Below are 12,995 nucleotides of genomic sequence, written 5' to 3' on the forward strand. Positions count from 1 at the left end.
GATCAAATACTGAGGCTCAGAATATTGAAGCCCCAAACAATCCCAAACCATCCCAGCCATCCTCATTCCCCACCTTTCTACCTACAGAAACCAACACTCCTATAAATTAGTATTCCCTGATCATAACAGAACGTCCAATTGCTTCAGCTGAGGTGGGAACTCAATCAGAGAATGGCAGTTCTTTTCAGGATTCATTTCTATTATCACTCATGGCCCCAGGATCCTAACAAGTTAGATCCTAATATAGCCAAAATCAAGGCCAGATTCAGGAGATGACAGCCTGCACAATGAAAGAATTGCAAAACCTTGCCAATTTGTATCAGTAGGAGTGCAGCTAGCATGTAAGGGAATGGTTTGTTTGATCCTAAGAATTTTATACCAAGAAGATAAACTAAAATGCTTGATCAGGCCAAATTTATCAATGTATGTGTATTCATCTGGGATTTGGGATTTAATACATTGCCTTGAGCAAGTGGGAGTGACTGGTTAATTGAATCCTTGATTCAATAATGGCTTACATAGTAAAGTTGAAAAAGCATAATTTTTCTGGCATACTAAAACAGATTTCCAAAAGCTCAAGTAAGTGAAAATACTGGAAAAGAGCTATCATGAATTACCCTGTTCAGCCCTTCCCTAACCGGACCTCTGAAAGGGCCTATGGGACATTCCCTTCACCAAAGAATTACACTGGTGAGGAAACAACCAGCACGCTTGAGAAACTTTATGATAACTATCTTCTCTACGCTGGAGAGATGGTGCAAACAGATTTGGGCTCCTTAGTTTAATTGTATCTACCGTGATCTGAAGAGCAGAGGCTATGTGGTAGAAATTAATTTCTGAAAGGTGTAGTTACCCTAATAAGCTACAGGGATGGGATGACAATCAGTATGCTTTGTTCCAGAGAGGTCTATGGAAATGAAATAAATAGACTACAAAGCTGCCTACTGACTTATACACTGAAAAAGTTTAGGTCTTGTGGGCAAAATCCCAATTTTAGTCACCATGGTGGGATTCATGATCTCTTATCTACTGCCTGGCCAAGAGCTAAGCCTATTCATATATTCAGAGTCACATAATTTAGGTGGAGCTGGAGCTGGAGTCCCTTTTGGAAGGCCCCTGGAACCTGGCCACAACACATGCTATGAATTTTCTGAAAGCCATTCCAGGATCATCTATGCCCTTTTATATTGGTGACTATGAATTGGGAAAAGGAAAATACCAAATCTTTCCATGGGTTATTAGGTAGTTGTATTAGATTAGCTCTGAATTGACCTTAATCCCTGGAACCCAAAACTCACTTTGGCACAGTCAAAACAGGGGCTTACAGAGGTAAAGATATATATGGAGACTTCACCAAAGTCCATCTTATGGTATCACAACAAAAATGCGTTTAGTAATGGGAAGAATCCTTACTCTGGTTCCTGACCCATGGCCAGAGAGCTATTCTAAAAAGCCAAGAACAGTGCTGTCAGTGGAAATATGAATCACATATATAATTTAAAATTTTATAATAGCCACAATTTAAACAGGTAAAAATAATTTTCATAATATATTAAATTTAATCAAAATATAGATTTACCTCCCCTTCAATACTTTTGCAAGTTCCTCTATGTCTGCCATGGTATTCCTTATAATACTGCCTTTAACCAGGAAATTCTGTTTATGGCAAAGGAAATATAGCAATGGGCTCGAACCTATAGATTTTCACTGGCCATACCTCATGCCACATCATCCAGAATCATTTGGCTAAATGGAGTGGTGAGTGGCCTACCAGTACAGTGGTTCATATATGGATGCTTGCTGGGAGCAGTTTGGGTGTGTTCTATAAGATATGACATATGCCTTAAGCCATCTATGTCTTCCATTGCCAGAATATATATGTTTGAGAACAAAGAGGTAAGGCAGTCATGGCTACAATACAAACACATCAAATAACTCATTTACAGGACTTTCACTTCCTGTGCTAAAATCTTGGGATTGGCGGCTTTGAGGATCTCAGTGCCCAGAAGGAAGAATGTTTCTACCAGGGACCAGAGTTCTACAACTGTTGTTTTGGAAGCTGAGACTACTCCCTGGCAGTGGGGCATTTCAAGCTACTGAATTAACAGAGAGGGAAGGGGTCTATTGGTTGACAATTTTTCAAAGAAGATTTGGGGTTGCTGCTATACAATAGGGGCAAGGACAATTATGTTAGAAATTCAGGAGATTTACTGAGGCATCTCTAACAAAACTTCTCCAATTACCTGGTTATTGAAATTCTGTAGAAATCCAAGGAAGGCAGCGCCACCAAATATTCAAAACTTGTAGGAATAAAGGTTTGCATCACCAATCAAAGAAACCTGTCCAGCACATGTGCCCAAAAGAGGGTGAGAGTAAGGGGAAGATGGAATTGGTGGCAGAAGAAGAAAGCTATAATAATCAACCTGAGATTTCTGATTAAAGAACCATGGACTGTTGGCAACTTTGTTTTGTGTTCTATCTATTATGAACAACACTGATGATGGCTAGTATTTCAAATTCCAGTTGGAAGTATGTCTGAATTGATATCACCTCTGGATGAACCAATAGCTGGATAATAACCCCCTCTCTCTCATCCCTCCATTAAATGCTCTTTGATTAGCCAGTTTGAATATATTTGTTTATATACCTGCAAAAATCATGACAGTGTACCAGACTGAAAAATCAACATAATAGCAGTTCCAGGGATCACGTCTTTTTTTTTTTTTTTTTTTTTTTTTTGAGACTCAAAGTGGGATGTATTTATTTACAACATTTACAGTTTCGCAGAAATACCTTTGCTTTATGGACATAAACAGTACACAAAACCATGTAAACTGTGTCTAGCCTCACCAAAGCCAAAGGGAGGGGCTTACTCTTTCCCTCCATTCACTCCATCAGCCACCACCCAGAAGCCCCTAGATGGGCCCTGCTTAATCTGCCTAAGAAGCTTACTGGAGCTGCTCAGCTCAGTCTAACACAAAAACCAAGATGCCTTGACTTCTTAGACTATACCCACAGGGATAAATCTGGTAAAAGAACAAAAAGCAAATCAAGGAAACAGAAATCAGATGAATGTCAAATGCCTTCCAAAGGTGTCGCCAGGCATTGAACCTTCTAAGAGCAAAAAAGCAACCACCATATTAAGTAACATGAGTGCACTAATATTAAAAACACAATTTTGTAAATTTTGTCAAGTGTGAAACAGATATTAAAAGTTATAGTTTTGCCTCAATTTCATGCTCATGAAAAGTGGTATTTTATATAATCCTTGCTCAACTGAATAATACGTTTGTTTGTTTGCTTTTTAGGGTCACACCTGTGGCATAAGAGGTTCCTAGGCTAGGGGCTAATCTGAGCTACAACTGCCAGCCTATGCCACAGCCATAGCAACACCAGATCTGAGCTGTGTCTGTGACCTACACCGCAGCTCATGGCAATGCCGGATCCTTAGCCCACTGAGCGAAGTCAGGGATCGAACCCGCAACCTCATGGTTCCTAGTCAGATTTGTTTCCGCTGCACCACAACAGGAACTCCTGAATAATACTTTAATAAGCCAGTATACATGTCTAGCTAAGGGAAATAACTCTCATGACTTAATATTTTTCTATAAAGAATAATTTTTTTTTTGCTATTTCTTGGGCTGCTCCCATGCCATATGGAGGTTCCCAGGCTAGGGGTCTAATCGGAGCTGTAGCCACCGGCCTACACCAGAGCCACAGCAACGCGGGATCCGAGCCGCATCTGTGACCTACACCACAGCTCACGGCAACGCCGGATCCTTAACCCACTGAGCAAGGCTAGGGATTGAACCCGCAACCTCATGGTTCCTAGCCGGATTTGTTAACCACTGAGCCACGATGGGAACTCCTATAAAGAATAATTTTAATAATAAAACAATGCCACTCAAGATATAATTTTCATGTCCTAATTTCTGAACAAAAAATAAAGTGTCATAGTTGGAAATAAGTGAACTGCTCTAAGTCAGGGAGGAATGTAAAATATATACTTAAAATGTTTTGTTTTAATATTTGTATTAATTTCACTTTTCTGTAAATTTTTCCCAAATTTGGGTTAATGTCTAGAATAGTTTTACATTCGTGTTAAAAAAAAAAAAAAAAAAAAACCCACTGGGTAAAGCCTTAAGGATTAATAGGAAAAATGTAAAGAAAAATAATACAAGCATTACCTCACAAATCATAGCACTCTCTAATAAAAGTTGTCAATGTAAATGAAAACATCACTTCCATCATACCTTCATATTAAAATTAAATTTTAATATGTCATTATGAACAAAAGAGCAGATAAAACTGGCTTGAGAGTATTCTATATTAATTTTCCACCTCTAACTTCTTTGTTATGGCAATTCATGCTACCGGTCAAATGAAATTCACTCAGATTTCTAACCATTTTTTCACTTTTACACATTATATTCTGATATTTTCAACAATTAACATTGTAGATTTTTTAATAGTGGTTTATAAAATACAGAAAGTTTTCAGAGAGCATCCAGTGATATAGTTTGAGAGTTAAAGAAACAAGGGAGGTAAAATAAAATATAAAATACTCTTACAGCCAATTTTCTAATGACCATAACTTTGTCAAGGTTAACAATAATGATTTCTGACTTTCCACTGAGGTCCAACCTAGGCACCATATCAGCCCAAAAAAATAAATAAATAAAATAAAAATAAATCACATATTTCCTCTCCTCTATGGTAAAATTAGCATGTAACTATGATATTTTACTAGATTTTCCATTATTCTGAATTAACCATAATGACTGCGTTAATGATTAAATAAAATTTAAAAATCATAGAAAATTGGTATAACAGCTGTTTCCTTCAATGGCTTGAAATAAGACTCTTCAGTTAAAGTATTCCTTTTTGCAAAGTCTATATAAGTCTAAAAAAGAAGGGCCATATGCATCCTGCAAGATTTGTCAGTTATTCAAGGTACACAAATAAAAATAATGTCTAGCTCATTCTCAGCTATGTACCAAAAGTTTAAGTTACTTTGTATGATTCCATGGTGATCTCCTAAATTCGCATATTTTAGCTTCCTTCTCAAAGAGTCAGTGGCACTTACCAGAGTGGGTCCTGAGGTGTCCTGTGAGGGCGTCCCTTCTTCTACAGGCATAGCTACAGAAAGGACATTTGAACGGCTTCTCTCCAGAGTGTAACTTTATGTGTCTCAGAAGGTTGCCCTTCTGAGTAAAAGAAGCTCCACACTGGTTACAATGGAAGGGACGTTCACCTGTGAAAGGGGAGAGAGGTGGAGAAGACCAAATGGGTCATGTGCAAGTCACTCGTGTGCTGTGTACACTGTTAACTAGAGCCAGTGCTCTGCGCTGAGAATGTCCTTCTTGCTAGAAAAGTCTCAAAGTTTAGGTCAAGTGCCATTTCCTCTCTTCATACAAATTTTACAGGATTCCTGTCGCTGACCTAAAAGAATAACAATAATAGCACTGGCCATTGGTTGAACAACTAGGGGCCATCACTTCACTAACTTTACTAGTCATTTTACCTACAATATTTCCAACGTCATAATGGCATTACTAATTTGGTATTAATACTTGCAATTTACAGATGAAGGAATTAAAGTTCTAGTATCAAAGTACCAGATTATTGTCATAGAGTTAATGAGTACTTGGGCTGACAGCTGACTCTTGGACAATGCGACTATAAAATCTTGCTCTTTTTATTGTACCACGTTATCTCTTAAAAACTCACAGAAACTTTGAGCTGAAAGGGACCTTTAGTAGTAACTCTCTAATTTAGCTGATAATTTTTAGGCTGAAGAGATTAAGCCAAGAGGTTAGAACTAGTTTACAAAGCTCATTACCACAAAATCTTAAAATACAGCCCAGGTCTCTGAATTCTCCTAATCACTAACAATAAAATCTTTGACAAAATTTCCTGATGTAACCAGAGAAAATCCAAAGAAAAGTGTTCATCTAGAACTTTATGTATATATATTCTCTTTGTCTTGTGAAACTCATTTATTTGGTAGGGACATTTTCTCCTTTTTCTCTTGTTACTAATATTGCTCTAAAATTCTTTAAGTCAGAATTATGTGTTGTCTGCTCCATCAACTGGTTGTTACCAATGTCATTGAAAAAACATGTAGTTTGAAGAGGGAATAAAATTGGCAATTAGGGTCACACTGATGACATCATCACACCAGGATATTACTGTTTTAAAATTTGTTTATCTCTAAAAGTAGACATAGATATAAAATATAAATTAATACATACAGAGTATAAATATAGTAAAGCTCAAGGTTGGAATAAAAATTAAATTTGGTTGAGCTGGACCATTTCTGTACTCAAGTTTAGATAAACTTTTATAATTTTAAAAGTTTTCCAAAATTGTTACACTGAATTGCCATGTTTCATATCTTTGACTAAAACATTCATAATAATAGTGAAAAGTGAAACTACAATATATTTTGGAGGCCTTTAGAACAAGTACTCAGTAATTCTTTTTATTAAAATAAGCAAAGAGACATCAAGAAGATAAACTATGGTCACTTCCTGGCAGCTGCCACTGCACATTCTATCATATAGATAACAAAGCTTAAAGAAATTGAAAAATTGACAAATCAGCCCTATCTTGAATTCTGAAGTACTTGCTCATTTTGGAACTTACTGAGATATATACCAAAAAAGAGTAATGTGTGTGTAGCAAGGATTAAGGTTTTTTCGTAAGAAATTTGGAGATCTTATGACCTAAATTTACAAAAAGTCCTATATTGTGTATTTAGGTTGAAAAATAATTATCCATAATGTTAAAGTTACCTTAAATTCTATTTAATTTAACTTGTTGATTTGGTAAAACGGATAGATCAACACAACTACAGCTTAAAAGAGACACTTTACCTAAAACCTCTTATGTGATGTCTTAAAAATATAGCTTAAAGATAAATCTAATTTTGGTCAATCTTTTTTTAAAAATCTGACAAATACATACACATACATAAACTTAATTCTAAGAGTTTTTTATGGAATAGCAGTCTAAAACTTTTTAAAATCAGCAATTTCTACTCCTCACATGTATCATGGAATTAGTAATAAAGGGGAAGAAGGAGGACTTGCTTAATGAAATTAACTTTTTCAAGAGGAAGAAAATAGCAAATGTAAAGTATACATTCTACTCTAAACATTTCATTTTACTTTTGAAATCTATATACACTTTCCCAGCATAACAACTTAGTATTCAATAACCTTAAAGCAAATTAATGTGATAAACAAAAATATGAAATCATGTTTGCCTTTGGAAAATACTCCTGTAGCATGCTAACTCTGATTTTTCCCTAAGCCTCCTATAATCTTTGAGTTGAAATGTTTAAAAATTCCCACTTTAGGTTACTAATTCATCATTCAAATTAATGCTAATCTAAAAAAATAATGACAAATTTTTAAAAATAAAATTTTAATTCACTTAATTGAGTTTTATGAAACTAAAGACAGGGTAATTTAGTTGTTACATTTACAAAACATTCCAGATCCCTTGAAATATTTTTTAATGAGAAATAATTCTCAATCTATATGACTGAGCATTGTTAAAGGGGTAGGAAAAATGAAAAGGGGTCTAGTTATATCCAGAGACGTTGTTATGTTGCTGAGTAAATTCAGTCTTAGGGTAAAAGCGTTTGCTAATTCTGTTCTCATGGCCACAGGAAGTAAGGAAAGAGCTGCGATGAAGGTAACCAGTCAAGTGCCCAATTTTGATAAGAGGAAAGAGGTTATGATGCACTTTGATTTCAATCAGATGAAGAAGCTTTAAGAAATACTGGTTTTCCTGGCCTCACATTACAGAGATATGTGTAAAATGATCCAATAATTAACTGAAAGGTTCAGCTGACTACCCATACTGTATATGTAACTTGAAACAACACCTCCAGTTTTGGTTTTTTTTTTAATAATTTGATTTTTCTTTAATAAACAAACTGAATCAATTGGTCCTTTTCAAGTTGGTTTAGGCCTTGATAATATATAAATTATATATAGGACAAACCCACAAATTTGCTAAACACGTTAGTGGCCTTATAGAGTAAGTCCAGTTCAAAGACATCCAGTAAGTTACTCTATCTGTGATAACTAATCCTGCCATGAGTGGGCATCAAAGTCTGCATTAACAACTCTGGATGCAGGAGAACAATTAAGGTATAGACACAAAGCCATACCATCCTTTTATTTCCATTCTCGGTCTGCTTGGGTTTTGCTTTTTTGCTGTTTTTCTAAACCAATATACTAATCTACTCAAGGACCATTTTCAGTTATTCACCGCATGAAGTTCTCTACTATCTGTATTATTTCTAGAGCTGTGTTTATTCAATTGAAGTGCAAGTATACATGTTTTGGTGAATCAACGACATCCTGTGCTGGATGGAACAATCACCTACAAATATGAAAAATTCTAACCACTTGTAGAAAGGGCCTTGGTGCAAGGAAATGGTTCCACAAAGCTGCAGTGGACAAAATAGAGTACTGAAAATTTAAGTTACAAAGATGAGAGTACTCTACCTCAAAGAGAGGCAAAATTCAGGATATTCTATATTTATAATGCTCATGTCAATTTGTGATTATGCATGATGCATCTTTACTACCCTTATTTCTTTTCTCCTCCCTATTTTCCCAGAGAAGAGTTCCTGGAGTATCTGATGACAATATTACCTGATTACCTACTAAAGTAGCAATACCCAAGAAATAAAATCAAGCCATTTAATAAGACACTGGAATTGGTACTTTAGTAGGGTATGAAAGAGACAGAAGAAGAAGGGAATTAGATCTGATACTCCGTGTCATTCAAATGAATTCGGTGGTTGTGTATCTTCTTCCACTATCAATTTTATATTTGATATTCTATATGCTAAACACACCCAAGAATTTGTTTCTCAAAGCCTTTTCATGATTTAAGACAGTGCCTTTTATACTGGCAAGCTATAAATAATTGGTGAGGGGGGAAGTTCTAAAATGAAGACAGTAGTCCATTAAATTAAGGAGAAAACATTTGGTTAATAACTATATTCTTACTACATTTTTTCCCAATCTAAGTTGAAGAAACACAAATAAACTTTCTATTCTCACAGTACTAAAATGGAGTTGAAAATGTCACAACCCACTCAGATGTATAAACTGGGTCATCAGAAATACATATAAAAATGGCTAATTTAAAGACACATCACAGTTTCACAGTGAGCAACATGTGGCCAGTATCCCAAGCTGCTCTATGAATGGCTAGTAACTTTGACAAACACCTCCCAGATCTGAGGAAAGTGTAATAATTTCCCCAATACTCTAATAAACATTTATTAATAAAATTTCATAGAATTCCAAGAGTACTTTAAATGTTTAGTCTATTCTCCCTGTCTTCACTAGCTGATTGAATGCTATATTTCTAGGATTTGTAGAAATATGCATAACTATTTAGAAACACTTTCTGTGTTAATTAGATGATTCAAAAACTCCACTAAATTAGTAAATCTCAAATGGACCGCAGAGTAGGTATGTAATTGTTACTGTGTTTACAAACCAACAATCCTCAAGAAAATTACTGCAGATACAGTGAAACATCAATTAACCTAAATTTTCAACAGAGTATACTCAGATTCTTTGATGTTCTTAATTCAGACCATAAAATGTTTATTAAAAATCTTACAAAACAATATATTTATCAGTCTTAAAATGAAAAGTCAACTGAAAAGTTATTATACTAATTTTGTTTAGTCTGTATACTGCTGGATGGGAGAAGTTAGACATTTGAAAGAGTGTTATCTTCCTCAATATAATCACTCTAAGATGACGAATACATTATAACTTTGTAGAACTCTTTTAGATCTGCAGTTAGAATTCTTCATGAGCATTGAAGAAAAGTAGACTCATTCTTTATACTCTTTTCCTTTTTTTTTTAAATCAAATGTGGTACCAAGCTTGATCTTTTAATTTTCCATGAAGCATTCTTAAAAATTAAAGGAAAAAGCATTTTCACTAGTGGTACAAATATTCCTATAAATATAAAAAAATAAGTATTTAAAAATATGACGCTATTTAATAAGGAAATTCAAAACCAAACAAAAAGTGAAAATGTAACTATATGGTTGGATAAGAATATAGGCCCTAAAGCTAAAGATTTTGATTAAGATAACACTGATTTAATGTGTAACTTCTCACTATAATTAAAATATCAGCCTTATAGTAATGCCTCATCATCAAATGTTGGCATATTGATATACTGAGTATAGACTATTGGAACAAAACCACTCTGGATATCAGGAAACCCTGATTCTAGCCTCACAATGCCCTCAACTACATAAGAGATAATGGATACATCCCTTGTCTGTTTTGGGCTTCAGTTTCCTCATGTGTAAATGAGAGGTCTGCACTAAGACTTCAATACCCCTGGTATCTCTCATGTTTTAAGCACTTACTTATTAAATTGATTATCTAGAAGTCAATCTTTTAAATCAATTGCTTTACTATGGTTTATCTCTTTTCCAAAAGAGTATCATATTTTAAAACTCTGAGTGTAGGAGTTATTACTATATTGCTCTATACTACTACTTTTCATTATAGTTGAAGCTATTATTACCTTCAAATCACATTTCATATGAATTTGAAACTTTTTTTAAAAAAAGAGTTAATGATCTGCCTACCTTACCACAATCTCACTTCTGGTGTTTTCCATTAAAAAGAAATGTTTAAAAAATTTACCAAAGGATTAGAAGAGATCTGAACAAGGCTTTCTACTGAGTTGGTTTTTTATAATATGCAAATGTCTAAAAGTATATGTTAAATTAATCTGAGGTATCTTTCCTCACCCAATTCTGTGATTACACATTCCTACTACACATCCATCAGCCTTTGTTCTATTCTACCCTTATGTATCTCCTTGCAGGAGTTATAGTTAAAAATGACAGGAAGATGGTGACAACCTGGAACTAGAAAAAATAAGTATCTGCCTCCTACGGAGACCCATGGTAGGCAAAGATTGATTGGAAATTGTATTCTAAGAAGTTAATTAGATAAGGTGAAAATGATCCACCGCTATATAAATGCATGAGTGCCATGTCACAGTATAAACTCATAGCTAGCAAACTCTATTGCCTGTCCACGGGTATGTAAAATATGTATAGGATACAAAAAGATCAAGTTACACAATGAAATTCCCCTATACCTTTTGAACCCTTATCATATTATTGCTATATTAAGAACTGTGGAAACTGAATCCCAAACTTCTTTTTGATATGCTATTCAGATCTGAAGGCTGGAAGTCAAGACCCAGGCTACTCTCTGCTTTGCAGCAATCCAATACTAGCAGAATTGTGAAAAGGTAGTTTCACCATTGCCACCCCTGAATGAAAAGGAAAGAGAATAGATGTCAGGTAATATCAACATCAGATGTCACAGGCAGTCATCAGGTTATTCTTTCAGCTGCTTACCAGTGTGACTCCTTTTATGTACCATAAGCACATTGGGCCCAATGCAAACCATGCCACAGACGTCACATTTCAGTTTACCATTCGGAAGCCGGATTCCTCCCTCGCCTTGAAGCTCCTGGACTTTCCTGTTGTCTGCCACCTCGCTGCTTTCAATTAGCGGTTCTTCTAGGCTGCTACCCTCATCATGGCCCCTGATCTCGTCTTCTCGGCTCAGGGGTTTCCCGTCACACTCTTCATCACTCTGCATTTCTAGCTTTACTGAATTTGCTGAAATTCAAAAAGAAGAAAGGAAGACATTTTAAATGCATGTTATGTGTCAACATCTATACCTCTTTTCCACCCATTGTCATTCTAACATGGTTGGAAACGTTGTATTAAGTATCATACAGTCCGTCACGAAGCAATGTTAATACACACTGTACTCTGTGATATTTCAGTGAAGCTTTGGCATGAAAGTGAAAATGACTTAAGAACTAAACAGAATGATACTTTTATTTTTGCACACATGTTATTTCTTTAACTCAGTTATATACTTTTAAAGCAAATCTTTAAAAAACTTGTACTGGCTTTTGAGTTCGTCACTAAGGCTACTGAGAATGAGGCAGGATTACAGAAACGACAGGATTAGATACTACTGAATCCACTGAGCTATACTTCTTAATTTAACAATTATATACATACATACACACACTTCATAGTCCCTGTTTCCCATCAAGGTACTTGTGTAAACCTGCTTCTGAAATAAATAAGAGAAACAACTTGGAGTCTTAACCTAGCCCATGTCTTTGACATAGGAAGGAATACTGTCAAGGCAAAAACCTAAAATCAGACTAAATACATACATTCAGTTGAGAGCTATATAAATGTAGGGCAGAGTGCACAGACCTCACATGCTCTTAAGCTACTCTGCTTTTTTTTTTTTTTTTCTCCTATGTGAAAAAACTCTGTGGAACATAATAGTCTGCAACTCAAAGTATTCCAACTTTAATCTATGCACACCAAAAAGCAGTGAATGACAGGAATGGCATAGCATGCATGCACGCACTTGTAACTGTTAAGAAATTTAATGCCTTCTGTTTGCTGTTTTTGGATCATCCCACAGAAAAGTTGGAATTTTGTTAGCATAGCCCTCATTCTGGATTGCTGACAGAGTCTTTTCACAAAGCAGAAGCAAGCTTTAAATGAATACCACTTTTTTATCCAGTGATCTTGAAAATTTCTCAAGAAACCAAGAAACCATATCAAAGTTCCTAAGCAAAGCAAATTATTTGCTATTACTTGAATAGAGGAAATATTTTCATAAAAAGGAAGTAAGTTCTTTTTACTGAAATTGTTTTCTTAGAGAAACCACCCTATTCTGTGATTTGTCGTTAGTACTTAGGATAGGTAGTACATACTATCAAAATGACTCTTCCCTCCTTGGAACTCCCCTGTGAACTAGATGCAGTACTGTACAAGGGGGGGGGGACGGATTGATCACTGGATTAATCAGGAGAACTGACTTTGACATTTACTGCAGTATAATCTCGAACCAATTATTTAACCTCTGAATCTT

At 35.3% G+C, this 12,995-nt stretch overlaps 1 protein-coding gene across 42 annotated transcripts in view; it reads right to left on the reverse strand.

Annotated features, from left to right (window-relative positions):
• Positions 1-12,995, reverse strand: part of IKZF2 (IKAROS family zinc finger 2) — a 165,344-nt gene that overhangs the window by 49,170 nt on the left and 103,179 nt on the right. For 34 of the 42 annotated variants that reach the window (XM_021075992.1, XM_021075976.1, XM_021075980.1 and 31 more), the window contains 2 exons: positions 11,441-11,707; positions 5,087-5,254 (listed from right to left, as the gene is read on the reverse strand). In XM_021075992.1, coding sequence (XP_020931651.1) covers positions 5,087-5,254; positions 11,441-11,707 — 435 coding nt within the window. The remainder of the gene's footprint in view (positions 1-5,086; positions 5,255-11,440; positions 11,708-12,995) is intronic. The other 8 variants (XM_021076006.1, XM_021076005.1, XM_021076007.1 and 5 more) reach the window with 1 other exon arrangement.

The sequence above is a fragment of the Sus scrofa genome, chromosome 15 (genome assembly GCF_000003025.6).
Source record: "Sus scrofa isolate TJ Tabasco breed Duroc chromosome 15, Sscrofa11.1, whole genome shotgun sequence".
Taxonomy (NCBI): Eukaryota; Metazoa; Chordata; class Mammalia; order Artiodactyla; family Suidae; genus Sus; species Sus scrofa.